This window comes from Melospiza melodia, chromosome 1, assembly GCF_035770615.1.
Source record: "Melospiza melodia melodia isolate bMelMel2 chromosome 1, bMelMel2.pri, whole genome shotgun sequence".
Taxonomy (NCBI): Eukaryota; Metazoa; Chordata; class Aves; order Passeriformes; family Passerellidae; genus Melospiza; species Melospiza melodia.
In genome coordinates, this window is record NC_086194.1 from 83,755,915 (window position 1) to 83,783,537 (window position 27,623).

The 27,623-nt window shown below is 38.0% G+C and overlaps 1 protein-coding gene across 1 annotated transcript; it reads right to left on the reverse strand.

Annotated features, from left to right (window-relative positions):
* KDM1B (lysine demethylase 1B) lies at positions 1 to 27,585 on the reverse strand. Its single transcript, XM_063159948.1, has 22 exons — positions 27,525 to 27,585; positions 27,285 to 27,343; positions 24,665 to 24,767; positions 23,680 to 23,804; positions 21,768 to 21,857; positions 20,872 to 20,983; positions 20,032 to 20,148; positions 19,004 to 19,042; positions 17,686 to 17,890; positions 16,408 to 16,592; positions 15,369 to 15,545; positions 14,405 to 14,479; positions 13,704 to 13,841; positions 12,079 to 12,250; positions 11,136 to 11,263; positions 9,574 to 9,705; positions 9,107 to 9,181; positions 8,104 to 8,220; positions 7,125 to 7,250; positions 5,552 to 5,674; positions 3,453 to 3,605; positions 1 to 2,890 (listed from the first exon to the last, which is right to left on the reverse strand). The coding sequence occupies exons 3-22, from the start codon at positions 24,752 to 24,754 to the stop codon at positions 2,807 to 2,809; spliced, it is 2,463 nt and encodes an 820-aa protein (XP_063016018.1). The 5' UTR covers positions 24,755 to 24,767; positions 27,285 to 27,343; positions 27,525 to 27,585; the 3' UTR covers positions 1 to 2,806.
* Between the last annotated feature and the right edge of the window lie 38 nt (positions 27,586 to 27,623).

Sequence of the window (27,623 nt, forward strand, 5' to 3'; positions counted from 1 at the left end):
TCCCATGGATACTTTCCAGTTTTATTCTGCTGCCATAACATAGTCACACAGAAGAACTGAAGTGTAATAGGTCATGCTCTGCATTCAAATCTTTTTAATAACATTTAAACAAACCTACTGAAAGAAAACATTCCCCAGTTCTTTATTTGAGGGAATAAATTAAACACAAAAGAAAAAATACATACATGCTTGAAATAAATTTTAACATAGATATTAAAAAAATTTTGGGCAACATTAAAGAATGAAGTCTCAGAACCAGCCTGATGTTCTTACATATTTCAAATGAACGTAAATTAAAATGGAATATACTTATTTACTCCTCAAACTTTAGTGCAGCACAAAACAGTTTTAAGTGCCCTGGCACCAAAACAATATACAATTAGTAGACTAGGCCATTGGTAAATTTACCATTTTTAATCTGTTTTTCTAATGCTGTAAGCGCGCATCATCTAAAGCCAAATGGGATAGTATTTCTTCATGTCCATCTCTCTTCCCTCAAATACAGCATTTATCTTGCTGCCAAGATGTAGCCAAATTGAAACCCCAAGTACAAATTAACAGAATGACATCAAGCATGTTCATACAGACTTTGAACTGGAGAAATGGATGCTGAGCTAAACTTTCCAGACCATTCCTACCTGAAATGTGACATGTTTGTATCTGTTACTAAGCTGACTGAAGTTTTTAAGCATGGTTAGCTAAAGCAGCCATTGAATATAAGGTAAGTAATTAGCTTTTTTTCCCCACCACCAGAAGCTTCTCTCCTAATAATTTGTCATACATGATAAAGTGGGAAAGAAACTTGGAACTCAAACAAACATACATAGCTCTCAATCTTTGCTAGTTATGCCATAAGTTGGCCTGTAATATATGAAATTAACAAAGTGCAAATGACTGCCAAAAGCAAAATTTGATGTCCTGATTGGTTTTTATCATCAGAAGGCTTTGTCTTGCTTCTTGCAGCCTTCAAATTGCAATGTAATAATTGGAAATACTTTAAAACTGTACATACCAGTATTTATGTAGAGGAAAATTATGAACAGTTACACTCTTCCTATTAGTCCATATAACTCAGCTTTAAGAAGCAGAACAGAATATATATCTGAAAAACATCTAGTTATATAAACATCTTCACCTTGTAAATTAGAGATTAAATAAAGGGTTTTAACAATATCATACCTACTCTAAAAACAAAATACTACATATTTGAAAAGCGGAACTGCATTTATTCAGTAGGACCCTGCTGGTGTTCAAAGCCAGGTTGAACAAGGCCTTGAGCAACCTGGTCTAGTATGAGGTGTCCCTGCCCATGGCAGGGGGCATTGGGACTAGATGATTGCTAAGGTCCATTCCAACCCCTTAACATCCTATGATTTTTCTTAAGGTTGCCTGTTGATTATTTCCAAGGATGCAGCTTTAAGGAAATAAGTGCTGTATCATTCTTAGATGGAGGGATTGATAAAAGAGAAAATGGATGAGCATGGGGCAGGATAGAGTAAGTGCTTATGTTCATTTCAGAAATCATGACATCCATGCAGCCAAGTTACAGAGAAGGTGTCGGGGAAGAGATCTAAAAGTGGATTTTAATTTTTTTTCATTAATACCAATATAGTGGAATAGTATTACAATAGGTATCCCAGTTACATCTCTCTGATTTCTCTTGAAAAATATTTTCCTCTCTGTCCCATGAAAAAGCTACTAGATAGATGTCTAGCTGTTACTGAATTAGTATCTCAAGTTGTTTTTAATAATACTTTCATAATAAAAGAAAAAAAAAAACTTCAAGTCAAAGTGCAAGCCACCTTGTTTCAGCCCTTCATAAGAATGTTAATATTTTTCCTCATCTTCATAATTTTTAATATAAAACTTCAATGAGATATTAGGAACTTGCAGTCCTGCATCCCTCACTGTACAGTCAAATCAGCAGATACTTCCTCTATTCAGCCCAAATGAATCTGGAAGTTTCTTTTCAAAATAATCATAGCAACATGGTATTTTTAAGCTGTCCTGTTTCTACAGAAGCAATGAGCAAATCTAAACTCTTAGCCTATTATTGTAACAAGAATTTCTCTGAAATATCTCTGCTACTTATTCAAAGTTTTTTAAAGTAAACTAGAAGTTAATTTTTCAAGTTTTGATCAGCTACAATAACCTTTCTATGATTGCACTCTAAACTGTTCCAGCTTTCTTATTTAAAGGAACAAACTTCATATCCCAAAGCCCGCTTAGTGGATGCTAAGAATATGAAAAAATGTTATAGAAAAGGTTACTGATTGCAAGTGGGAAAAGTGATAGTTGAGTTCCTTCCTACATTAATCCTAGATTTTTTCTAGGCTATTCAGGCTCTTGGAAGCCAGTTTGAACTCCTATGAGCATAATCAACCTGAGAAGCACAGTTAGTGGAAAATTCCCATATCATTACTAACTGCCAGCATTTTTAATGCTGTATGTTAACTTAGTCTAGTTTTAATCTGACCTTCTGAAATGAAGGTTCACAATAGCATGACTTGAGCCATACAGAAGAGGACTCTTGACAAAAGTTCTCTTATTTAAGCTGTGGCTGATGATTCCAATGTCACTCCTGCTAGTAATACCTTAGCTGGAAAAAAGCCCCCAACAATATCTATCATCAGGGCCTAAAAATGGGGTGGGGGAGAAAGAGGAAGAGGAAGATGAAGACTTTATCTTCAGGTACCATATACTATTCAAGTACCACGTAGGAAAAAGGCAGCAATAGGAAACTTGAAGATAATTTTACCCACAGAAATCAATTAAAAATATGTCTATAAACACAAAATTTCAGTACTTAAAATGCTGCTATTTTGCTGGCTTCTCGAACTCCACTCAAGTAAGCTCCTGTAACGGTCTGAGGAAAGTGCCTATTTGTGGCCTGTATCAAAAAAAACAAAAACAAAACCACAGAGAAAGAAAAAAGTCAATTGTTTCTGAAACTGATAGTAAAAAAATTTAGTTTATAACATCATTTCTGTTTTCCTTGAGCATATACCTACATTTTTAAAAGCCATGGGAAACTCCTTAGAAAGAATATTAGAGGAAACACTCAAGATTTTTAGCAACTTCAAAATTTGCAAGCAAGTCAGCTACAAAAGCAGCAGTCTGTTCTGCTATCTGCACTTTAGTGGGGCAGGTTAAGTTCTGCCCCAGTACAGAATGCATCCTACACCACCATGGTGCATTTGTTATGTTACCCACAAGTGGAGTAACAGACAGTTTGACTAAAAATTCATTTTACTTCTGACCTGAAATATTTGGCAGACTTCCCATGCCCAGTAATAATATGAATAGAAAGGGTTCTGTGTCAATTATTAGCATATTTATCTAACAGAATATTTAAGTACTACCTCTACATTAATAGTGTTGGGTAGCAAGAGATGATCTTCCATAAGAAACTGCTCCAAGTAACTCTAATCAATGGCAACAAAGATACTTACCTCACCAGCAAAGAAAACTTTTCCTTGTATGTCTTCAGCCATCATGTCGTAAGCTTCGCCGCTGCCCCCGGTTTTCACAAAGCTGTACGCCATCTGCAGCCAAGGGTCATTGCTCCATCGGGTAACAAAAAACTTCTCTGGCTCAGGAACCTCCTGCATAACCAAAACAGAAGTTAAGCACTGCAAAGAAAAGCTCAGAATTGCACAGCTTTTTCTCAAACAGTTTCTAGTCATCTTTGGAGTATTTAGTATTATTAAGAAAAAATTTGATCACATTCCAGAATTAAATTCCTTTTTTTTTTATTACAGTACTAACCACAAAAAATAATTTTGTTTGCTAGACTCGCCTGATGCCTGAAACATCACAGCTGCACTATTCTGAATGCAACAGATCTGCATATTGTAATACACCAAGAAGTACACAAGAAAAAAAACCCTTAAAATACATATACACATACTCTTGTAAACAATTACAAAACTGATGTTGTTCAACATGTACATATGTATAATGTAAGCAATTTTTGTCTTGGTTAGGCATAATGCTTGTAACATCTAGCTTGTTAAATCTCAAAATTCAATTTTCATTTTGGAGATAATTTTATCCCAATGGATCAATAAGATTATTTATCTAAGATCAGAAAATGAGCTGTCTTAAAAACTAGGTTCAGGGAGAAAACAAAAACCAGGAAGTCAGGGTCTGGCTGAACCACAAGAAGTAATACTGTGTATTCTTTGCCACATTGCAGCATGCAAATTGCACAGATTTCTGCCAAAAAGAGCCCGAGTAACACTTGTATGAAGGCTTAGTCAACTACAACTGTGTCTTACTCTGGAGGAGATCATGACAAGTAAACAGAAGGAGCTCTGCTTGCCTCTTGCACAAGGTCGGCTATCCACAGATAAATTCCATTCAGGCAGCACATGAGAAACTCAAACTCAAGTGATCAAAACAAGGAGCAGCCAAATATGCCAAGTTGTATGGATGTCCCAGAAGTAGTTCTGGTACATCCCTGAAGCTATTTTGTCTTTGAAAAATCCCCCTGCATCGTCCTCAGGTGACTGAAATTCACAACTGCTGTAAACCATGGAGACAGCCATGAAAATCACTCTTCTGGACCAGAGTGGCACTGAAACCAAAGACCCATTTGCTGCATTTTCATGAGATCAAGATACAGGTATGTGAACTTCCACTGCATGTGGTTCTTGTAACAATAAAGCATTACTAGTGTATGTTTCTAGGAATAGTTGAGTTTTCAGATACTGAAGTTCTTCCAAGATAATTAATCCTAACATTTGAACCATCAGTAAAACTTGAGAGATCACCCCTGAACACAATCATTCGTGGGGATCTAACTGTTTGAAGTAAATTAATTGAGGCATTATTGTCTCTAGAGTAGAATGCAAATAACATTGCTAAGTGATAGTGTTTTGTTTGCCTCGATTTCCCTGATTTTCCAATTAGTTTTTATCCTAATGATGATCTGGGTGAAGGAAAAAAGGTAGAAATTTTTATCTAGGGTTTTTTTACATTCAGGATGTAGGGCCCTTGCTATATCGTTTTGCCCATACCTCCATCCTAAGACAGCTGAGAAAGGGTTGTTAGTTAGCAGAAGAGAAATGGATTGGATTGGTTTGGGGGTGTTGTAATTTCAGTTGCCTTGGCATGGCAGAAGACAGAAATCAATCAAATTCATCTAGCTTAAAGATCTTACCATATATTAGAAGTGGTGATGACCAGAAAAAAAGTGACAACTAAGTAAGAAGTATGTTTTGTGTTACCTGCCTGAAGTACTGCTTTTAATTAATTTTGCTTTTTAAAAGCATTTTAAAGGATGGTAGTTCATTTCTATTTTACAGTTATATACTACTGTCCTTCAGAGAGATCTAAGGTATTTCAATATACCTTTTTCACACAAAAGACCAAAAATTGTGATTTTTAGTATGTCTCAAAGAAAACCTATGCCCTGAAACCGACAAGAAAAGAAAAATAGTTTAAAAGGTCAAAGGTCTGCCTATACATCATGAAGTACTACACTTGAAAGCTTTATTCTGGTCACAAGTTAATTCATGTCTTAATAAAAGAGGCTTGTTTCTCTTACCTGCTCCTTAAACAGCTCTCGGAGTACAGTCATGCACTGTTGCAGTACTTGTTGGTCATCTAAATTCTTAATGGCTGTCACAGCATCTCCGGTGACCACTGACATTAAAATGCTTTCTTTGCCCTAAAACAAGACCTTATTAAGTATTTCATAAACAGTCTCTTTTAATTGGTATTGCAAAGATATTTCCAGCTGCAAAAAAATTGTTGTTCTAGAGAAAAGTGGGTTTGATTCCTTGGAACAAAGGGTGCATATTCTACAGTAATTATGCTCAAATTACTACATCTTCTGATGTCTTGTTCAAAAATCTGTTACAGTCAGCCCCTTTTACTACTTGCTGAATTCACTGAAAACTTCCTATCTACCTACTCAAAAAATTACATTAATAGCGTTATTCTTTGCGCACCCTCCTAAGCTTCAGTATTCTGCCAAACTTTCACCTCCATTTACAAAAATGTGGTGACAGAGAGTCTATTTAAATACTAGTTAGATATGTTTTTGTTTAGACCAATACTAGGTTCTTACCAGCAGATTTTGGACCAAGAAATGAAAGGTCACGTCTACTGGTATTTTCCTTCCACCTCAGGACATCTGCTACCATGAGAAGTTTTAGAGGTGAAGTGGTGAGTAGGGAAGAGCCCACAGGTTCTGAGTGCCTTCAAAGCACTCTGCATCTCTTGTTCATGTGAGGGAATAATTCTTCTGTTACTGACTTTGATAACTAGTAGAGAATAGCTGTCAAGAAAATTAAGCATTATATGTAGGGTCTCTGAACAGCACCAGCACAGTGAACCTCTTGTAGCAGGAGCTTAAGAGTACTGGAGAGAAGTCATTTAAGCAAAGTTGTATACAGGCACAGATCAGGCAGTAACAGAGCACAAACATAACAGGATGGTCTCCTTTTGGAGTGAGACATCAGGTTACAAAATGGCCTTTTAATTGCTGCCAAGTAGTAAGCAGCAGCTGTTGTAAAAGTATGAAGAGGTACAACATAAATGTGTAATGTATCTGCTTGGAACTGGCAGGGAAGAGAAACGTGATGTCAATCCAGTGGTTTCAATTTGCTTTGAAATTCATGAGTATGAAACTGACCCTACAGATCTCAGTTTCATGCAGAACTTGATGTTTGTCTTTTCTTCTGCTATTCCAAATAGTTACTCAGACTACTGCAAGCCACTAAGCATTAGTAAGTCAGCATGATCTTTTTAACTGGATTTTTAGCTGATTTAATAGGGGAACATAGTCCTAAACTGGAAGTGACTAGTAGCCTTTTTCCCACATTAGCAGATTTATAGTAAAGAATTACAGACTTGTCTTCGGTAGAGATTGAGAATGTACTTGCTTGTATATTAGTCTGTATCTGAACAATGGAAAACATTCCCATTTATTACAACAAAATATTGATGAGCTTTATCTAGATAAATAACACTGCTTCTTCCACTACTCTGAATAGCTGCAGATGGTGGGTGGGGATGGGAAGAAGAAAAATTTTGTTGTTTAGTAATTATTGCACCTAGATTTCAAACTGAGTTTATGAAGGGCCAAGAGAAAACACACTTGGCATATATCATACCTCTGGATCCATGTCATAGAAGACACTAAAGAGCCCACGTTGGCTGGAATTGGGTGGAACATGACCAAAAAAATCAGCTCCTTGAATTTTACTGTCCCAAAATCTATATGGAAACTGCAAGGCGATCTAGAAAGATATAGAAAAATGGAATTTAAGCATTTCATACCACAAAACTCATAACAGGATGTAGTTTATGTTTTTCTAATGTGTTTTCCTGTTTCTACTCATTTAGACACAGCTCTTCCTATGAGTGGGTCTCAACAGAGAATAAATGAACCTGTCCTCCAAGTGGGACAGGCAAAGAAAAAGAAATGCTGATGTCATAAATTGCAAATGCACAGAATATCAAATCCACAACGGAAGTAATTGTGTGAACTGCTCAAGTAATTCAGCAGATTTTTTTTTTAAACCTAATGTATAACTTAAATTAGTGGCATCCTGTATTTAGAGTTTCTTAATCTTGTCTTTAAATTTCAACACTGTCATAATCCTGTTTCTGGCATTACTTTGTTACTGTTTTGTTCTAAGCATACATCTTACAGGAGAGCTATTCAGGAGAGGCTGTGTTTTTGTATTGGGAAAGGGTAGGAGATTTTTCACTGGTCCAACACACAACTTTCAGTATTCTTTGCAAATACTTTATGAATTTACTAGGTTAAAATGACCTGAAATAAACACATTACTGGAATTCTGAAAGATCCAAGACCATCGTGAATCAAAATTAATAACAAAATATTTAAGCCATGAAATTCTTCTGTGAACAGTTTCTTTAAAAACCCCATTAAGTTGTGAAACCTAAGAAACAGAAATACACATGATCCCAAATAAGATTTTGCTCTCCTGGGCTACTGTATACAAGTAAAACATAAATGTGTGTTTATGCATCGTAAACCCTGATAAATACACTACAAAAGCAACAGGGACAAAACAGCCAATGTTTCTTTGAAAAGAAGATTAAAGATAATATGAAATCACTTACTTTCTCAATGACTCCTGCTCCCAAACTATTAATGGCTTTAATTTTTTTTTCTGACAGTGGAGGATTAAACTGAATGGCATTTTTCTGAAGAAGGGCCAGTGGTACAGTCACTAATACCTGAAAGAAATAGCTACAGTCACAACAGTACCAAAACCTGAATACAGTACTTAAGCCTCACAACACCCTCCTAACTATCTTGGATTATGCTAGTAGGATGCAGCATAATGAGCCAGACATTTCTAGATTAGTGTCTGGTTTTTGTTCCCATTAATGGGAAACACATGCCTTACATTCAGGTGAGAACAGAACCCACAGTTCACTGATTTTAAGTCATAGTCTGATGAACTGCTTGTATCACAGTGGCTAACCATGCCACCAATACTTTAGTAAATTATAGTCAATGGTTCTCAGATTAACTAAACTGTCTGTTTGAAATGAGAGATAGAAAGTCAGTGATTTGGTTTGAATTGAATTCCTTCAGAGATTCCTTCTGTTTAAAATACACTCAGTAACACTGTTGATGTCAATCTAATCCAATCTTTATCAAGTGTATGTAAAATTTTAAAAATTACTGAAAGCTAAACTACTGAGCATGAAGAAGGTGGGGATACAAGGAGTAGGAGAGACTGAGAAATAGGGGTTGTCAAATCCTGGAAATTTTAACATGATACACATGGCTAAAGGGGGTAAAGCTGAGCAGGGAATGGAACTAGATAACATAAATGTCACTTCAAAGACCAGAAAAAAATCTATTTGCTTCACATTTTTAGTACTACCCTTTATAGTCCTTAGTTTTTCAAGTCAACTCATACTGAAATCTCAGGCATGCTCACCAAAAATGAGGCTCTAGGACACCCAAATAAAGGCCACTAAAATACATGAGTATTCATCTTTGAATAGGGAAAAAATGGACTAAGTAGTATTCTGAGAGAAAGAAAAGGAAAAAAAAAGGACATGTACTGTGTGTTCTCTAAAATTCTTAGTCTTGAAGTATACTTGGTACCTTTTGTGTTGTCCACACTGTTCCATCTGCAGTAGTGACCTGCACTTCTTCACCAGAATAGTCAATACTCTGAACCTATTGAAAGACACATTGAGAGAGTGTACTACAAAATGTACATATGCAATGCAACTTCCAGCAAGAATAGCTAAAATAGCACTTGTCAGCAATCTAGAAAGTGATTAACACAAATTTCCAGAGAAATTCTGAAAGTCAAAAAATAGCCTTCATGAAGCTGAAAAAGAAAAATCATTATGATTCTAACATGTAAGACCATATAATAATATTTAGGTACTGACAGTCCTCAGAGAGAATTTCAGAAATGTTGAAATTGTCCTCTTGGTTCTTTTTAAAGACAAGTTGAAACAGTCACAGGCACAGATTCACCTGGTCCCAAAGAATAAAAATACATGACTGGGTGTTTCAAAGCCATCCAAGCCAGGCACTGCATCCATGTTTTCCAGACTCACTGGGAAATTCAGCCGGATGTCCAGCCCTTCTGCCAACTTGTCAATCACAGTTGAATATCCCACAGTTAGAAGAGTGTGATCTCCAGCAAACTGGGCAAAAAATTCATTGTGGTCCCATGAGCGTGCAGATACCTGTGGACAGAACATACCTGGCTGTTTCTACTGGTGAGGGGACATGGGTACTATGAAAAGTTCCACACTTTAGAAGAAGCCACCTTAATCCCTTTGCAACTGGGGAAAAAAAAGTGTATCACCAGAATTTACGGTGATACAAAATCAGAATGCTTATTTACCTAATGCTAGTATATAACATATAAATTGCTGGATTAAGAAAAGGCATAACATGGGTTGGTCACTAGCAGGGAATTTATGGTTCTGCTTAGTAGAGAAAACAAGGAAAATAGTACAAAAAGCCAGGTGAATTGCAGTGTATTTATTTCAGTTGACTGTATCTAGCCAAGTAATCAGATTTTACAGCCTTAGGACTTCATATAAAAATGGAAAGAGCTTATTTCCCAACACAAAGAGGAAAATAAGACACAAAAAAACCCCCAACTCAATGGAATTTTTCTGTCACTTTGGAGGTTGTTCCATGACACCTTTCATTGACCTTGTCCTCCCGCCCCTGCAACCTTATAGTTAATAAAACAGTAGTATTTGCACTAAGCAATTGCCACTTAGCAGTGAAAAATCTGAAACAATTCTCAAACTACTATTCAGATGCCAATTCCTATCATTGCAGATGCATAAAATCAATCATGTTTTGATTTCAAAATTGAAGGTAAGGTAGATTTTTGCATCTTTCTTAATTCCCCTGGGCACTCATGGAATATGAAAATTCAACCTATCAAAATATTTTCCAGTGACTGCTCTGGTACAGCATTGTTTTGTAGATTTGTAGATGTTCTTGTGTGCTTCTCACTTCAGATTTGTGCATCTGCACGTATCAGTCAGCTGTCCCACTGCTGTAGTACAATTGACACTAAATGTCTTTAAATGTAGCAACAGGACCAAGTGAACAATGCACTGCCAACAACATGATACTTTTGTATTTCCTGAAGCTGCTTGGCTGAAACTGAAGTCAGGAGGGCAGCCAAGAGAGTACCTAGGAGTGGTGAGCTGGGGCTCACCACCAGCAGGTTGGAACGCTTCATGAGTCAAATGCCTTTATTCTCAAGATACATAGCAGGGTAGAGAAATACCTCAGTTTCTAAACAGAGCTGAGAAGCAGAAGTCACCCCCAGCATCTGAGGAGGACTAACTCTCCTGTGAATCCTCTCATCTCAGCAAAATGCCCAGCTCCCTTCTAACCATCTACTCTCGACTTCTACTTAAAGAGCATCTCGCTGGAAGCACATCAGGAGCTCCCATCAGATTAAATAAGGCAGTGTTGGAGTCAGTGTCTCAGCGCTTTCAAACAACAGGTTATGGGTGTAGGAACAGTCAGGATAGCTGATTCTTCCTCTAGGGCCAAGGAATGGATCAGGTGATTTCTCAACGTTACTTCTGACTCTGTCTTATGTGAAGCTCAGTCACTTCAGAACACAGCTGTCAAAACCCACCTGAGAGAGATTGCTGCCGCAGGCATATTCCAAATTACTGAGATGGAACTGCAGTACTTTTTCTTCCAGCTCACTGAACTGGATACCAGACTCCTGAATAAAGGCTTTATATATCTCTTGTATTTTTTCTGTAAAAGAACACATTTAAAATAAGAATATATGACAATTTGTCAGAAGTGCTACTGCATTTCAACATGCTGGATAACAAGATTTTCATGCTTATTGCTAATTTGTACCAAGATGTTTTTCTTCTCATAGAAAAAAAAGAAAAACAAAACCACAAGATCTTTTCACTGATAGAGTATAACGTTGTTCTTTACTCACAGGTTTCTGAGTGAAAAAGGAGAGAAATTAATTGTTTAGCTATCATCAATGTAGAGTTGAAGATTTCAGGTAAAATACACTTTAAGATAATGGAGGATCCTTGCAAATAAATCCTAATTAATTATTACAAAATCAAAGAACTGTGAAATTTGATCTAGGGCTGACTGAAGAACATAGGAGTTACTAATTCTGTCTTACAGAATCCATGCTGAAGAGATTTGGGAGGCAGACACTTCTGAGCAAGTTTATTTTTTGCTGTTGAGTTTGCAAGCCATGAGTGTGGTGGGAGGCGTTACCAATGGAGATGGGACTATTCTTGCCAGCAGAAGGCTTTGATCAGGCTCTTTTTTAGGCAGATTAGTCAAAAGTATAAGAGCTATGTCTAGCATGGCCTGCTTCAGCCAGAAGCAACTCTTTGGAACTGCTTGTGACACTAGTTATACTGAATACTGAAAAAGCTACCTCATGAAAACAAGATACAATATCAGAAATACTTATTGGATTTAAGATCAAATGCACAGCCACAGACTTCTAAACATATCTGATGTAAGAACCAATTTAATATAGAACTTTATGAACACAGCCAACATCTTCACTTTGCAATACATGTCTCACTTACCACCAAGAGGAACATCTTGATGTTGGGTTTTATCTTTTCTCCACTCAGAGACAACATCTAGGATGGCATTGAAATGGAAGTCCATACGTTTATCAATAGTGGGATCTGTTATCCTTCCACCTTCCTGGATCAAGTCACATTTCTCCCCTAGTTTGTGCATTTTAATGCCAAGCTTAAGAAAAAGACATTTTATTGCTTTTTTAAGTATGGAAAACTACAGCACCCACTCAAAGATACTTAACCTAAGGTGAGTGCATCATATTTAAGTGATAACATTTAAAAACCATCAACATCATTAGTCAGAGTAACTCTTGCTTCAAACTTGAATATCAACAATCCTTCTATCTGTTAATTGTCCACAAATTGTTTTTTCCCACTTTTCCATCCTTTCCTTTATTGGGGATTCACAGAAACTTTCTCTGGAACTTTCCAGTCAGGCAAGGGAAAGTTGCAGTACAGAAATTTAGTCTGGTAAACAAACATGATGAACCAGTCTCCTTTATTTCTACCTCAATTTATTTTCTAAGTCACTATTAGAATCAGTTACTTTCTACAACTTTCTGGTGTCTGAGGCCCAAACAGTTTGCTGAATTCAGGAATTGACAGGATATTGCTTGCCAGTTAATCACCAATGTTATTAACAACCAAGCAAAGAAAGAAATTATTTGGAATTAAACCTTGCTTTGCTTGTCCAACCTGCATTGAAAACACAACAGAGCTAAATTCAAATAAAGATGGTTTTGCATTCTACAGAGTCAACCCAGAAAAAATAGCACAAATACAGTGCTAATTTCTTTCAAGGGGCTTTTTACTTAGGACATGCTCCAGTGCTTTTCACATATCCTCACATCTCTCTAGGCTGTTGGTCACCACTGCAGATCTTAAGATACAGCTGAACTTTTCATTGAAAATTACATTAAATGACCACAAAGGGATGAGTATCTGAAGTGTATCCAGAAGTCATTGTTCCCCATTTCATAAATAAAACATGATTTTTAAAAAAACCACAGAATTTCTTCATGGCACTACAGGGCATTAAACAATGAAAATGGCATGGGCTGGATTTGCACATGTCTCTGAGGAAAACCCATACTCAGATTCCACATGGAGAAATTCAGATTCCTACCTCCAAAACACCAAACCAGTAAGTAGTAAAAATTTTTAAAGAAATTGAACTGCAGCATGTTTGCATCAGTAGCAATTTAGTTGTTAGACATGTTGATCTTAACTAGAGCAGAATTTGACTAGAAATATCAAGAGGCACTAAAGGCAAATCCATCACAAAAGCAGTAGCCTCCCCCAGTAAAGCCTTTCTCAGCCCTAAAGAAAGCTGCTGGGGACCTTCCATGTTACTACCTGTAGAAAAGAGGAAAAAAGTGGTTTCTTCTGGTTCTGAAGCTGGAGCCACCTTGCTTTTTTTACATAATGTGCCTGAAACCATTCTAGAGCCCTTCTCTATTCCCAGCTGTTAGCAAAGACATATTAGCAACATGGGGTTTACTGACAATGCAGAACGGGATTTTAATCATGTCACAAGAAAAGCACTCCCACCCTTACCCAGCCATCTGAGCCTGGCTTAAACAAGTTTTTCACTAGTGATAATCATGACCACTGCAGGAACCCACTTGCTCACACATTAGTGCCATTGGGTTGTTGACACATCCATTGACGATTTGTGCGCCTCTTCCAACAGTGACTCCTGTGAACGTCCTGTCGTCCCACACTCGGCCACCAATTCTGTCCTTAGCTTCTAAAACAATGACCTGTGGCAAAATGCAACTTAGTAAATTGCAAGATCTAATTCTATTAAACATATCTGTTCAACTCCAGAGCAAAGGAGAAAACAAAACACAAAAAAAAAAACCCTGAGCAATCCAGCAATGTTAGCAATCTTAACACTTTTTTCATTTCTGTATTATTTGTAGCTAATTTATGCATTTAAATCATCTTAGAAAAGTTACACTTTGGGATATACACATATAAATATAACTGTTACTTTAGAAACAAGCCAGACAAAAATAAGCCTTCTTTTTAAAAAAGCCGGAGATTTATTCTGGAAATCCCAAAATTGGAATTTAAGGCATGCTGCAGGCTATTGAACACAATGATCTGTGTGCAGTGTCTGTACAAAATCTATGCTGCATGCTGTTTAATTTTAGATACAAATAAATGCTCGTTTTAAACAGCAGGTTTACTCAGTAAAACCCCAGATTAATCAGGGTGCATACATGTTTGTAACAAGAATGTAGGCTTTTTCTTTTTGATGAACACTTTTCAAAGAGAGCAAGTCTGATTTCTTAATGTAATGTACTCTAAAGTTTCTTACCTTAATTCCAAAGTTGTGCAGTTGCCGGGCTGCTGCTAATCCTGCTGCACCAGCCCCAACAATAATGACAGATTTCTAAAAAATATTAAAGTATTTAAATAAAAATAGTTAGAAATAAAATAGAAATTATAATTTCACTCTCATTTCTAAAGGTAAAAATGTTTGTAGAAGTCTAGGCTCTTTTGTCATCTAAAGTAATCTGTGATAACTTTTAAAGATGACAGTGCATTTAATATAGAAAAAAGAGAAGTGGTATCTTTGAAAATAGTTAAAGTTTTTAAGGACTTCAAAAGAAGATGCCTCAAGTTTTTTTAACAGAAAGAGCTGAAGCAACAAAAAGTAACAAAAGTAGGACTTGAATTTATCAGACAAGAAGCATACTTCCCTTGTAAATATTTCAATCATAGATTGAGTTGACCAGTAAAAACTATTTTATAAATGAAAAACATCTACAAATACGGTTTCCAAACATTACAATTTCTAGGAGATATCCTGTTACAGAATACAGTAATTTAATAAGCTTTGGGTGCTATCTAACAACTTTCTAGTCATGAACATGTTCCCTCTTAATCACAGTTCTTGCACACCAACCTGGAATAGCAGTTTCCTCACCTATGGAAGCAGAGGTGTATTATAGGAGACGGAAAACCTGTATATTTTTCACACAGTTCCCATCCATTTGAACAGCACATGGGAAGCACAATCCCATGGGAATGAATTCCATAGATTTTAGTGGGAAAAAATCTTTTTTGGAAAGAGTCTCATTGATGTAGTTACCATACCCATTGAAGGCATAAAAAAACAATGTTAAAAACTTTCCATATATTAGCTTTTAGATGTAATTTTACCTATCATTCCATCCATTTATGTAAATGAGCCAAAAATCCAGAACCAAAAAAAATTATTGCATGCACCATGTAGTTTTATAGCACTAATAATGTAGGGATTTATCACAGCAACTTACATTGTGGTATTCCTTAGGAAGAAGGTACTGGTCAGAACTGACTGACAAAATCCCTGTATTAATTAACCCTTTCCTTGTCATAAAATACAGGATCCTCTCCATTTCCTGCACACAGCGGATCCGCACAAGCCCCCGAACAATTATATGATGGATACATTTTTGAGGGGTGAGAGCCTCCTGCAAAGGAGAAAGGAAGAATAGAAATTGTTGATTTTTGAATATTCCATTTATTCATATACTTACATCATATTTAAACTGTAAACCAAATGGTAAAAAAATCACGCCTCAGGCTTCTGAGAGCATTTTAAAAGATTTTTTGTGGAAATTTCTTGTTAGTGAGGTTTACACAGTAAAGTAACAATTTATTAAGTAAGATTAGCATAGAATAAAACCATGTGTTCCATTAGTACAGGAATGGTATTGAAATGGATTCTGATTTACAAAATGAATCTACATGGTGGTGATGTTCACAATGGCATTCCAGTAAAATCCATTCCAAAACAGCATTCTGAAGGAAAAGGAGATTAATATCCAAAACTTTTCACATAAATGCAGACATCCATATCAGAAAGAATTGGTATGTGAAACTTCAGGAGTTTGAATTGAAGGCAGTGCCATAGGCTTAGCCTAAATAAAAAGACAATCACTTCCCTGTTCAACAATCAGGTTAAAAAAATCAAATAATAAAACACCACAAAACACTGTTTAGACGTCTTCAAGCATCCCTTTAAAAAGTTAATAGCTGGACAAGCACTGTAGAGTTACAATAATTTAAAAACTTTTGATTTTTACTGCAGAAGAAGCTCCTATGCAGAGAAGGGATAGAGAAAGGGGAAAAGAAGGGGGAAAAGAAGGGGGAAAAGAAGGGTCCCCAAAACCCAGCCAATCTTAGAATGGACTTTCAAAAACATGGGAGCAATTTTTCTCCCATGAAAATTCACCCCAAATATGGGTGCATAAGGAGACATCCAAGGAGTCTCCAAACCAGAAAAGCTGCTAATATTTTTTAACAAACAAATTAATTATCAGCATCTCTTACCTTGCAGTTTGTGTACCACAAAGCCAAAATCAAGTTTCTCAATGCCAGGTACATGGTAGGATCTCGTGAATATTCTGGGAACTCATAGAGCTCATCCAGTTCCATGACATCTGGCCTCACACAAAGTGCTTTCCCACATTCATTGGGCTGGTAAAAAGGCTGGAAATACTTGTTCATGCCTGCAACTGCATAAAGAACACACCAGGAATTAGTCATACTCCCTGATATCTTCATCATGTCCTTCTCCCTCTAAAACAATCCACAGACCTCACACAGATAACAAGTAAGGAAGCTTTCCAGCCCCTAGGAGCCTCCATAATGACTTCATTTACATGGCTCTCCTCCCTCCTGCCCTCTAGGCTGTGCATTAATTATTGTCCTGCTGCCTCATGGGTACGCCTTGGACCTTTCAGAGCTGAAGTTCTGTCAAAGAAATAGTAACTTTTCATGGCACTCCAATGCCATGAGGAGTCCAACAAGGCGTAGAATCTAAATTCAAGTGTGAGTACTAGCATCACTGTACAGACTCAGGCAGTACTCTGAACTCCTTTCTTCTTCAACACCCAATGCTGCCACAGGGGGTAATAATTATTCATCTTCCACGTTCAGTATTGGTAGTTCTATGTAATGAAGTTTTCTGTTAAGCAGATATAACATCTGTTGAACATATGAACAGGTTTATTTTCAGCACCTAAGGAGAACAAAGCCTGCTAAGACAACACATAAGCTGAAATTTCCTCACAGCACTCTCTCTGAGATGAGGATGACAATCCTGAATTACCTTTCCCTATACCTGACCTATTCTGCCAATCTGCACTCCCAGGCTGTCACTAGCAAAAAAAAAAAAGGAAACCTAAACAGAATCTGAATGCCTTAAGAAATCATTTTCTTTTCTTCAAAGCCCCAAAGATCCATGATATAAAAACTAGCAGAATCCTAGGGGTTTTTGATAAATCTTCATTTCCTTAAGAATGCAAACAGTCCTTAAGTACCCGCAAGGTAATTTCTTGTTTCTGTACACAAATGACAGGGGCACACAGAAAGCCTCTGCAGTCTGTGCTTACTCCCTAAAGAAAAGCTGTAAGAAATGTATTACCTTTATCTTAGAAACAAGCAAATGGCATCAAATGACAGAGGCAGTTACACAGAGACTGTGTATTAGTGCTGAGAACAGAACCAGTGTGCTGAATCAGGGGAACTAATGTGCCTAATAAACTCAGTTATAGGACAAAATGTATCACACTATTTCAGCAACAGAGCCCTGCAGATGGCCCTTACCAGTCACATTAGGCACGCTCTTTAGGTGCTCTAACTTCACAAGGTTGGATTCACCAGGTGACCGATTAGTGCTGGTACAGGATGGACTCATGCCCACGCAGTCTGGATAATATGCAGCTAGAAAGGGAGCTGCCACACTGTCTTTCAGCAAAGGAGGGAGTATGAGCATGGAGTACCACCAATGGTCTGAAACTTCAGCCACTCTCTGGCCAAGCGGAGAAGTGAAGGAAAGAGGGGAGAAGAGAACATGTCAATACTTCAAAACCGTTGGAAAATGAACCAATTTCCCCCCTCCCTCCGAAAATGAGACCAAAAAGCACTAGAAGTCCCAATGTCAGAATTGCAAGTCATAAAAACATTTTCTCTCCCTCTTTCCCCTTCTTCAGCCTGACACAGAAAACCTGTAGTATTGATCACTTCTCAGATATGGAGCTGAAACTTCACAAACTCCACACCACGTGGAAAGCAAACAATTGAGACACGCCATAACAACATATCTATGCCTTATCAGGCCCTTTATTAAACATTTACAGTCACTTATGAATCCAGAAATCTGAACTGAGAACTAAGTCCACACTAACTAATTTAATTTAGATTCTGCTATCCCCATCAAAGACCTCCTAGAACCCTAAGAAGCGCTAATGATTCACCCTTAATTTAGAAGTCAGACACGCATCAGGGAAACAAAGCCACAAAGCTTCTACAAGAGTCAACAATTAGCTTGAATGTGTTCCCTGCAGAACACACAGAAGTACCTCAGGTACACTTGCGAACATGGCTTATTAAACAAAAGTTTATATGAAATCAGAAATGAAGGATGACATGATCACAAACCCCTTGAAACACCAACATACATGTTGTATGTACATTTTGTATTGCAAGGGAGAGGAGAGAAAACATGCTTAGGTGCTCTCTTGCAGTCTTCAAAAAAGTGAGACTAGCTTGACTAAAGATAGAAACCACCTGAAAGATGAGGAAATTTTAGGATGGGAAATTTTACTTGAAAGCTGGCAACTGAATACTATTTTGCCTGATCAAAAATGAGAATTAGGAGTAAACTTTGAGTCACAGGCCATGACTAAAGGATACCACAAACCACTTGAAAGCTACTTAGTATGGTAAGGGAAAAGGGGAAAAATATGAGAAAACTAAAGGCCCTAGGCTCTGTTGCAAATAGTGTTTCTCAATTTCCTGAGCAAAAGGCATAAATACTGACATAATTGGTCAAAGAAGCAAAATAAAAAAGGAAATAAATATGCCATGCTTTAAGATTGCTTTCATATTGTAGGACAAATGAGGAGGGACAGCCACTACTCACCAAGTCCTCAGGCATGGAACATTGGTCTGAGCCCTCAGACTGAAAGAAAACAGAATGGTATGAGAGCTATTCTTAAGCTGTATGGAAAACATTAAGTATAAAGCAAAATAATTTTCTATGGCATAATTCTCTAAATTAAAAAAAAAGCATTTAAAAGTGCTTAGTGTTAACCTTCCTTAGTATACATGAATGTTAAAAAAAAGAGGTAGAGAAATGTGTAGGTTAAAAACACATCACACCATAAAGCAAAAGCACTCTAAAAATGATTCACATTTCTTAAGTAAGTTTCTACCGATCAGACATTAAAATATACATCCTATTCCATAAAATGGGATAGAACACTGAAACAAATTCAGAAAAAAACAACAGAATTGTACAGAAAAATAGCCCACATTTTTTCAGAGCAACTCTTCTAGTCTAGATTATAAAAGAGAGTTTCTTATTTATTTTAAGAGTATCTTTATCAAAGAGTTTCAAAATTAAATGCTGACTCTTCAGGTTTTCATGTGGTCACTATTTTCATGTTATGTTTTTTCATGTTATAAGTGCTATCCAGATTCTATGCCACTTTAAGGACTCTTTCAAATTTCAGGAGTTATCTTCAAGCCAAAGCTGAAACTTTTTATGTAAAGCTCCATGACAGACTTGATAGCAGTTAGGAAAAGCACATTGAGCTTTTCAAATGCTTTCCTCAATAATGAAAAAAGGCCACACAAAACTGAAATGAGAATTTTGGTGCATTTCTACTTTGTACATGCTGATAATAATCCCCTACCTGAAGAATTTTACAATTGACTGTGCAGACAAAGATATTTCAGATACTTTTTTCTTGACAGAAATCAAAAATTCTTGACAGAAAACAAAAATTCCAAGCAGCATGTAAGCCTGTCACTGTGTAGCTCTCCAGGTCATCAGACTTTCATTTTGACATTAGAGACACTGAGCAGCAAGCAAGAAAAAATTAATTTCTGCAAACAAGAAATCCCAACTTGTTAAGTTTCAATATGAGCAAAACTGTTGTGTGTTACCTTGGTGGAATTGTTCAGTTTCATACCACATCTGTAGGTTTTTGCTATTTGTGGTGTCAGCTGGATTTCCTTTGTCAGCTGACGCCATTTACCACATTCTGGTTTTGTGCACTGCACCTACAAGTCAAAAAACAAACATGTTTTTACTTGTTGCTTGTGATTAGAGATAAGATTAATGCAACTTAAATAACCAATTAGAAAGAAGCCAGACATGGGAAAGTTGTAAAATATAATTGTTAGATATGTTCTTGTGTAATCATCAGATCATAAGTAGCGTTTGATCTACAGAAATCTTGTACCTGTTTCTGCAAAACTGAATTTCTGCACAGAACCTAAGGCCAAAATTAATTCAATTCCCCATTACTATGGTCTTCAGTAGACTTTGCAAGCATTACTTCAAAAATATGTTCTTCAACACTTAAAGAAAAAACAAAAAAAATCTCAAACAAAATACCACTACCACCAAACTTCCTTCCATTCCCATCTTTCTTCCGGGAAATACAAAATCTGATTTCAATGTCTTTCACACTCACACTTTTCCTGCCAAATCTTATTCTACCTGAAAATCACAGCTGCTGCTTCACTGAAAAGTAACAGAAGATTGGTCTTTGTGGGGTGTGGAGAAAGTCTCCAACAGTGGAGAAAGTCTCCAACAGTGGAGAAAGTCTCCAACAGTGGACAAGCTGATGAAATTTTTTGTATCTTGAGCTTTTTCATAATCCTCTAATACAAGGAAAAAAAAACCCACAAAAACTCAGCTGACCTGCTGCTTGAACAGCAGAATATCAGAATCACATCAGAACATCACATTCCTATTAAATAAATCACCTTTCACCTTACCCAGTAAGGAAGTTGTTGATCAGCCATAAAGGCTTTTGGACTGGGCTCACTTTTACCATTGCTTGTCCAAATCCTTTTCCAGGCAGTGTATTTCTCATAACCATCTTTATGGCTAAGAAGAAAGAGAAAACAGCAAGCAGTCAGAAAATTGAGTATCTAGTTCACTTCAAGCAATAGCAGTTCCTCTAAAATTAAACATTTTATATAAGGACACAGAAATAAGTCTGTAGAGAGCACTCTATTTCTGCTGTTGAAAGGAGAGAATCGTGGTTCTTACGACAGCAACAAATTGCACCTTGACCATTATTTCCAGTTGCTTATGAGTGCAATTCCTGGTATCTAAGGCGTGGACTGAGTGATGGGTACTGCTGAGCACATAAGCACACAAAAACCCAGGCAGAGCTGGATGTAACTCCCACTCAAATGGGAAGGAGCTTGGAGCTGAAAGCAATCTATCAGCCCAACAAGAGTCTTCATGGTCACTGAACTGCAATAGTTAAACTGATTTCTAATTGCTTTTTATTGTACTGCTTTAGAGAGACAAGGTCTCCTGAATGCACAGTGTAAAGTGAACTTATAAAGGAAAACACATTTAGTCATAATTGTTCTCATAATTTAAAGTCTTCTGACATTGTTTTTAAAAAAGACAAAAGCTTCAGAATAATTGCAAATACACAAACCAGCCTGCCTAAACTAGCCAGTTTTGTTCACATTGCCCTGTTTAAGTTGATTAGTCCATACAACACCTGCAGTTTTATCATCAATGTCTAAGCCTCACTCTGACCAAAGCAAGCACAGAGGAACAGTCTTTGTATTGTGTTTATATACATGATGTTTCAACAGCTGCCAAACTTTAATAAGCTCTGAAAGGACACAACCTTAATTGGTCAATCTACCTTCGGTAATAGTGGTCAAAACATTCATTGCAGAAGTGCTCCCCACAGGACAGATGGTACCATCTAGACGTGTAGCCATTTTTTGCACATCTGTAATGCAGGAGACATAGAAATAGTTTTATAGTACATTTAGGAAAAAAGAAATCTTTCTATTGACAGTAGCACGTTCTAGAAGAGGAACACAATATTCAGAACAAGCCAGGGCTTTATGTTACATTCATGAAGGCTGAGTTACACATGGCACTACAGCCACACAAATAACAATAAGGTCATTCCAATTGTCTCAAACATTTCCAGTTTCCAAACTAAGCAACACCAGATGCAAGGGAGGCAAAGAGTACACAATGTGCAGTTTTATAGTTGGTCTGGCTTTCAGCAGCCTCCCTCTAACAATGGTCAACTGAGCCTGTCTTTAGTACCCTATAAGCAGGCATTTCCTGAACATGAAACAGTGAATATGTGCTGTGACACACTAAGCGTTTTGGAAACGTGTAAGATGACAAAGCTCCTCTCCACAAGAGCTTAGAGTTCCTTTACTTTGTTGTATTTTCTTCCAATATTAGTGTAGCATTGGGAGGGATCATTTAAATTAGCATTTTTCTTGTACATGTGATCAATTGATTCTTAAGTCATTACAATGTTCTGTCCCCAGAACAACTGACAAAACTGTAAAGGCAAATCTGAACACAAAACAGATGTTCCCTATGTTTTTCTCATGTACAACTTGTGATTTTAACCCAGTGAGACAAACCCTAAGGAAGCAGTTATGCATTCTCAGCATTTGTTCTTTACCAGTCTCAAAAAGAAATATGCATTACAAAGATTACATTAATCAGATAAAGCAATCATTCTTCAGTTGGAATACTCTCATTAAACTCACTGAAATGATTCAAGATAAATGCACAAAGTCAAAAGCAGTGACCTAAGCTACTGACTCAAGTAGCCATGAAATGAGCTCATCTCACACAGATAAAGTTGAAAGTATGTACTTGGGGGGAGGGGTGGGAAAGATGAAAATCAAAATATTAAAATAACAATTCAAGAAGATGAGTAAGCAGTATGTATTGTTTCCTAAATAAAAACTGTAGCATCACCAATGCTGATCTCACAGGTGCTCACTTCCCAGACAAGTCTCTCAGGGAACTGCCAAAACACTTGGCTTCTCTATGACAACATCCAGAATACATTGACTTCCTGCCACCAAAGAACAATCCATGGATATAACTAAATGAAACACATAGTTAGTTTTATTTATTTTTCAGTGTTATAAAGAAGGAAAGTTTGTCTCAATTATCAGGGAGGGAGGAGTGCTACATAGCTACACTGTGCCTGCTTCATAATGAGGTCCAACATGTTGCCTGTTATAGGTACACCTTGCCAGTATTATGCATTCAAAACCACCAAGTCAGAATGCAAAAGCACTTATGAAAGTGCAGAGGAAGTGTACAAGAACAAAGAGTTCAGGTAAGTATGACTATCTCTCCTAAAATTTCAAGGCTAGAATCTCGCCTCAGACTGCAAAGCATTCCAGTGAACGAGTGGTAAAGACTTTCTACAGTAAATGATGGTTTCATTTTCCATCTTGAAAGCAAGTTTAGCTTTCTCAGATTACACTAATATGCTCTCACTTTCACAGAAGCAAGGCATGTTCCAGAAGACACCATTAATAACATAAATAAGCATATCCCAAAGACAGTCTGTATCTGAATTAGCAACTTGCACAGGAGAAAGTTACGGACAATAGGAATAACTTGTGACATTTTCCTGGCACCTTAAGACTCCTATTAGCACTATCTTTCAATTCTCCCTCTACATTTAGGTATGAAGGGATTTTTCAGAATATAGTTAGAATCCTAAACTTCAGCTGCAGGTTTAGAAAGTCCATGAAAAATGCAAATAAAAAGTAACAAACCTTTCTGCTGCACTGGCAAAGCAAACGGGACATGTTGCGGTGCATCCAGCTTTTTCACACTTTCTATATTTCTTCTCTGACGCTTCATCATCATCATCTGCTGCTTCAGCTGCTTTCTTCTTCACCTAATAAAGAATAGCTGGAATCTGACCATAAACGACACAAATGCATCTTCTACAAAGCAGCATTCAGATAGTTTTGCAGCTTGTGAGTGGCATCCCATAGTTAAAACAATCCTAACGAAAATCTTTGCAGCCATTGTGAACTAGCTGCAGCATGAAACAGCTGTCAAATTAGGTCAGATTTTTCCACTAAAAAAACCCAATCAAACAAACAAAAACCCACCAAAAAAAAAACCTCCAAGCCCACAGTAAGACTGGAAATATCATTTATATCTAAAAATTTCTCGCCTTGGTCTAATTGATGGCACTGAAGAAATGATAAGCAAAGCTTCCAGTTTAAATAGTATTTTAAGCTCCATCATGTGTTAATGAGTCAAGCCTCATGCATTCATTTTATTTTTCCTTCAGAAAATGTCCTCTTTTAAAGTACTTTTTGGTATTAATTACAAGTGGCAATCCTATCTGTGCCTCAAATAAAATATTAGGGTAGGCTTTTTTGGATACAGGCATTTTTTTGGATACAAAACTGTATACCAAATGTCTCTTCTGGGCCTCAAAGGTACTGTGAATTATGTTGTTTTAGGTCTCTGTCTGGATTGGCAGACAGCTTTGTCTGACTGTACAGAAATCTGTGATTGTATTTTTAACACATTAAGTATTACAGGTTATATAGAGTATTTATCTTTTCTGAATATTCTTTGCAAAATGACCTGCCTATTCACGGAACTAACTCATTCTCCTTCTCTGTGGATAAGAAGTCCCAGACCTAACTTACACACAAGGAAGCCCACTTTCTTTACAAATGACAACAAAAAATAAAAAATAGCAAAGTACAAACTCACGTGTTTTTAAATTATAAATACCTGTCTTCCAGAACTCCTCAGAGGAAGGTTGTCTGGAGACTGGTCTGAAGAACATGCCTTTTTCTTCGTTCGTACCCTTCCCGTTGACATTGTATTGTTAGAGCTGAAAAAAGGTAGGCAATAGTTAATTAATTTAAATTGCTTGACTTTGCAGAGCTAGTCACAGCCACTCACAATACTACTTTTCACAGAGTTACCTAGGTAAGAATCTGTTCAGCTAGACTGTTAATTCGAGAGGAAAATGGGAATGAGGCACTGGGGGAAAGGAACAATACTACTATTTTAAACTAAATTCGGCGTTAAGATTAGATCCCTGAGTACCTCTTGACAGGCTGTTCCAGATCAGCATATCCTGGATTTCAATAATCTGATTTGCATTACGTGAAGACCTGGACTGGAATTTCGGTTGGCAAAGTGAACAGACAACAGCTCAATGCTCAATGCTGATGCAAGCATTCAAATACCACTCAGAGTAACACTCATGCTGCTAACTACTGATTTATTGGCAGCAAGAGATTTGCACTGTAAAGCACTTTTCCAAACAGTGTACTGAAGAGACTTTTAATACCAGATGAGCAACCAGTTCCAAGACTTGCACAGCCTCCTATGAAAGGAGCTCAGAATTTGAAATCTGGACTGCCATTATATTGCATTTGTGATTGGAATATTTTGTTGTTAAGTATTCCACAGGACAAAATAAAATATTTACGGCATGAGAGCTCTCTGTAGCTGTCTTTGACTGCATTGGTAGGAGCACAAAATGGACCACAGTTAACCATGCAAACTGGAAACCACAGAGTATGAGAAAGTATGATGCAGAAATATGAAAGCATATTTAAAATCAAAGGCATTCTTTTCACAGGGAGCAAAGCACAAAGACAGCCTAGAGGAAGAAGTAAATCTAAAGAGTGCTCTACAACATAGAGAAATTAAGTGGAAATTAACCCCTTGTACCACAGCACTGCATCATGAATGTTATTTTGTTGTAATAGGGATCAGTTTGTAATTATGTTTTTGGGAGGGTTTTTTTAATATATGTATGAGACTTCTCAATTCTCCCTGTTTCAGGATGCAACTTCCTTATTCAACCTGTCAGTGATGGACAAGGCAGCAGTATCTTTGTTCAGAAATTCTGTTAAAAATCAAGGTAACAAGAGGAGAGTGGGAATTTTTACAAAATTTTCTATTAAGCTGACTCAAGTGAAGTAAACTAGTGCTTCATTTTCCTCTCAAGATAGGAGAAATTATTTGTGAGAGAAAGACAAATCACATGAGGATATCCACACATGAGAAAAATTAGTCCAAACAACCCAATATAAATTTACACTTTGTTTCTTGTATGTATGGCCTCCAATTACAACTAGACTGAGGTAGGAAAAAAGTTATTTACTCAATCTGTATTGGTCTCTGGAAAAAAAAAAAAAAAAGAAAATTAGCATCACTTCACTGTAACTTACCACTGTATGGGGGTGGATGAGTTTGGAGAGTAAAGAAAACCAGCCAGTTTCATTTACATGAGATTTCCCTAAACTGCTGCATGATGCCCCAGAAAATGGTGGCTTTTTCCCCTAGAGCTTTTTTTTATGTATCAGTGGCACAACAGTATCTCTCTGTGTCACCTAGTCTTCTCATGGTAGATAATTGTTCTGACATGCCATGGTCCTTACAGTCGGAAGCTTCCAACCGAGGAAGGAGCAGCGAGCAAGGCACCAGGCGACTCATTGTGGTGACCATCAGGTGATCACAGTCTGCTGCTGCTGCTGTGGGGCCCTTTTATCCAAGAAGGTAAAAGAACATGTGAATTTTGCATTATGTAGGTGAGGAGTAGAAAAAGTGTCAATCACTAGGAAGTTTGGTAAAAATATTTCAGATTCAGAGAGGCTGCCCGTTTTGAAAGACAGAGGTCAGTTGGAGAAAATTGCAGGCATATCTTTGCTATTACCCCTTCAATAGGGGTAAGAGGGAGGTGGGGAGGAGAAAAAGATCAGATGTATGATACTTTGTGCCCACTTCCCCTGACAAACCAAAAAACACCCTCTCAAAAAACCACAAATTTTTATAGAACAAACAAACATGGCTTACTCTACGAAGCTTTACATGACTTTGCATCCTATCCTGTAGACATCTTACTGGCTGAGAAAATAAGCCCTTTAAAAGGAGAGGGATGAGTGAATGTCACATTCAATAACGTTTCATCCGTCTGTAATGCGTGGCCTATATCGGAAAGCTTTGTGGGGTTTACCCGCACAGTCGGCAGCGAGTTTGTCATTGGGGAAGAGAAAAAAAATTAAGAAAAGAAACAACACAAGATACACGCTGTCAGAGACAGGGAGGAAGCGAGAGCAGCCCGATTAACACGGCGAGTGCACACACCTCTAAAACTCAGCCCGAGTCGAGCGGCGGCGCCCAGCCCCGCCGGCCGCGGCAGTGACAGCTGGCGGCGGGAGGGCGGGCGGGGGTCCCGAGGGACAGCCCGGGCAGGGGAGCCCCCGCGGCTGGGCTGCCCCGGAGCCGGGCGGGGGTCTCGAGGGACAGCCCGGGCAGGGGAGCACCCGCGGCTGGGCTGCCCCGGAGCCGGGCGGGGGCGGTGCCGCCGGCGGGGCAGGCGCCTGGCACTCACCTCGGGGCCGGGTCACTCGTGTCCACATTCACGCGTGTCCGCGCCGCCTCCTGCTAGAGCTGCAACGGGAAAAAAGGGTGGAGAAGGGGGAAGGAAGGGAGGGAGTGAGAAAGAGACGGGGGAAGGAAGAGTGAAGCGGGGAGGTGAGGACGGGGGCAGCGCTGGCACCTGCCCCGCCAGCCCAGGGAGGAACAAGCGGCCCCGCGGCGGGCGCTGCAGCTGAGGGAGGGAGTCACTCACCACCGCCGCCGCCATCCCCACCGCCATCCTCCTCCTCCCCGGTGCCGTGCACCCTCAGCCCGCCTCCTCCTGCCGCTGCTTCCGCTCTCCGCGGTGCGT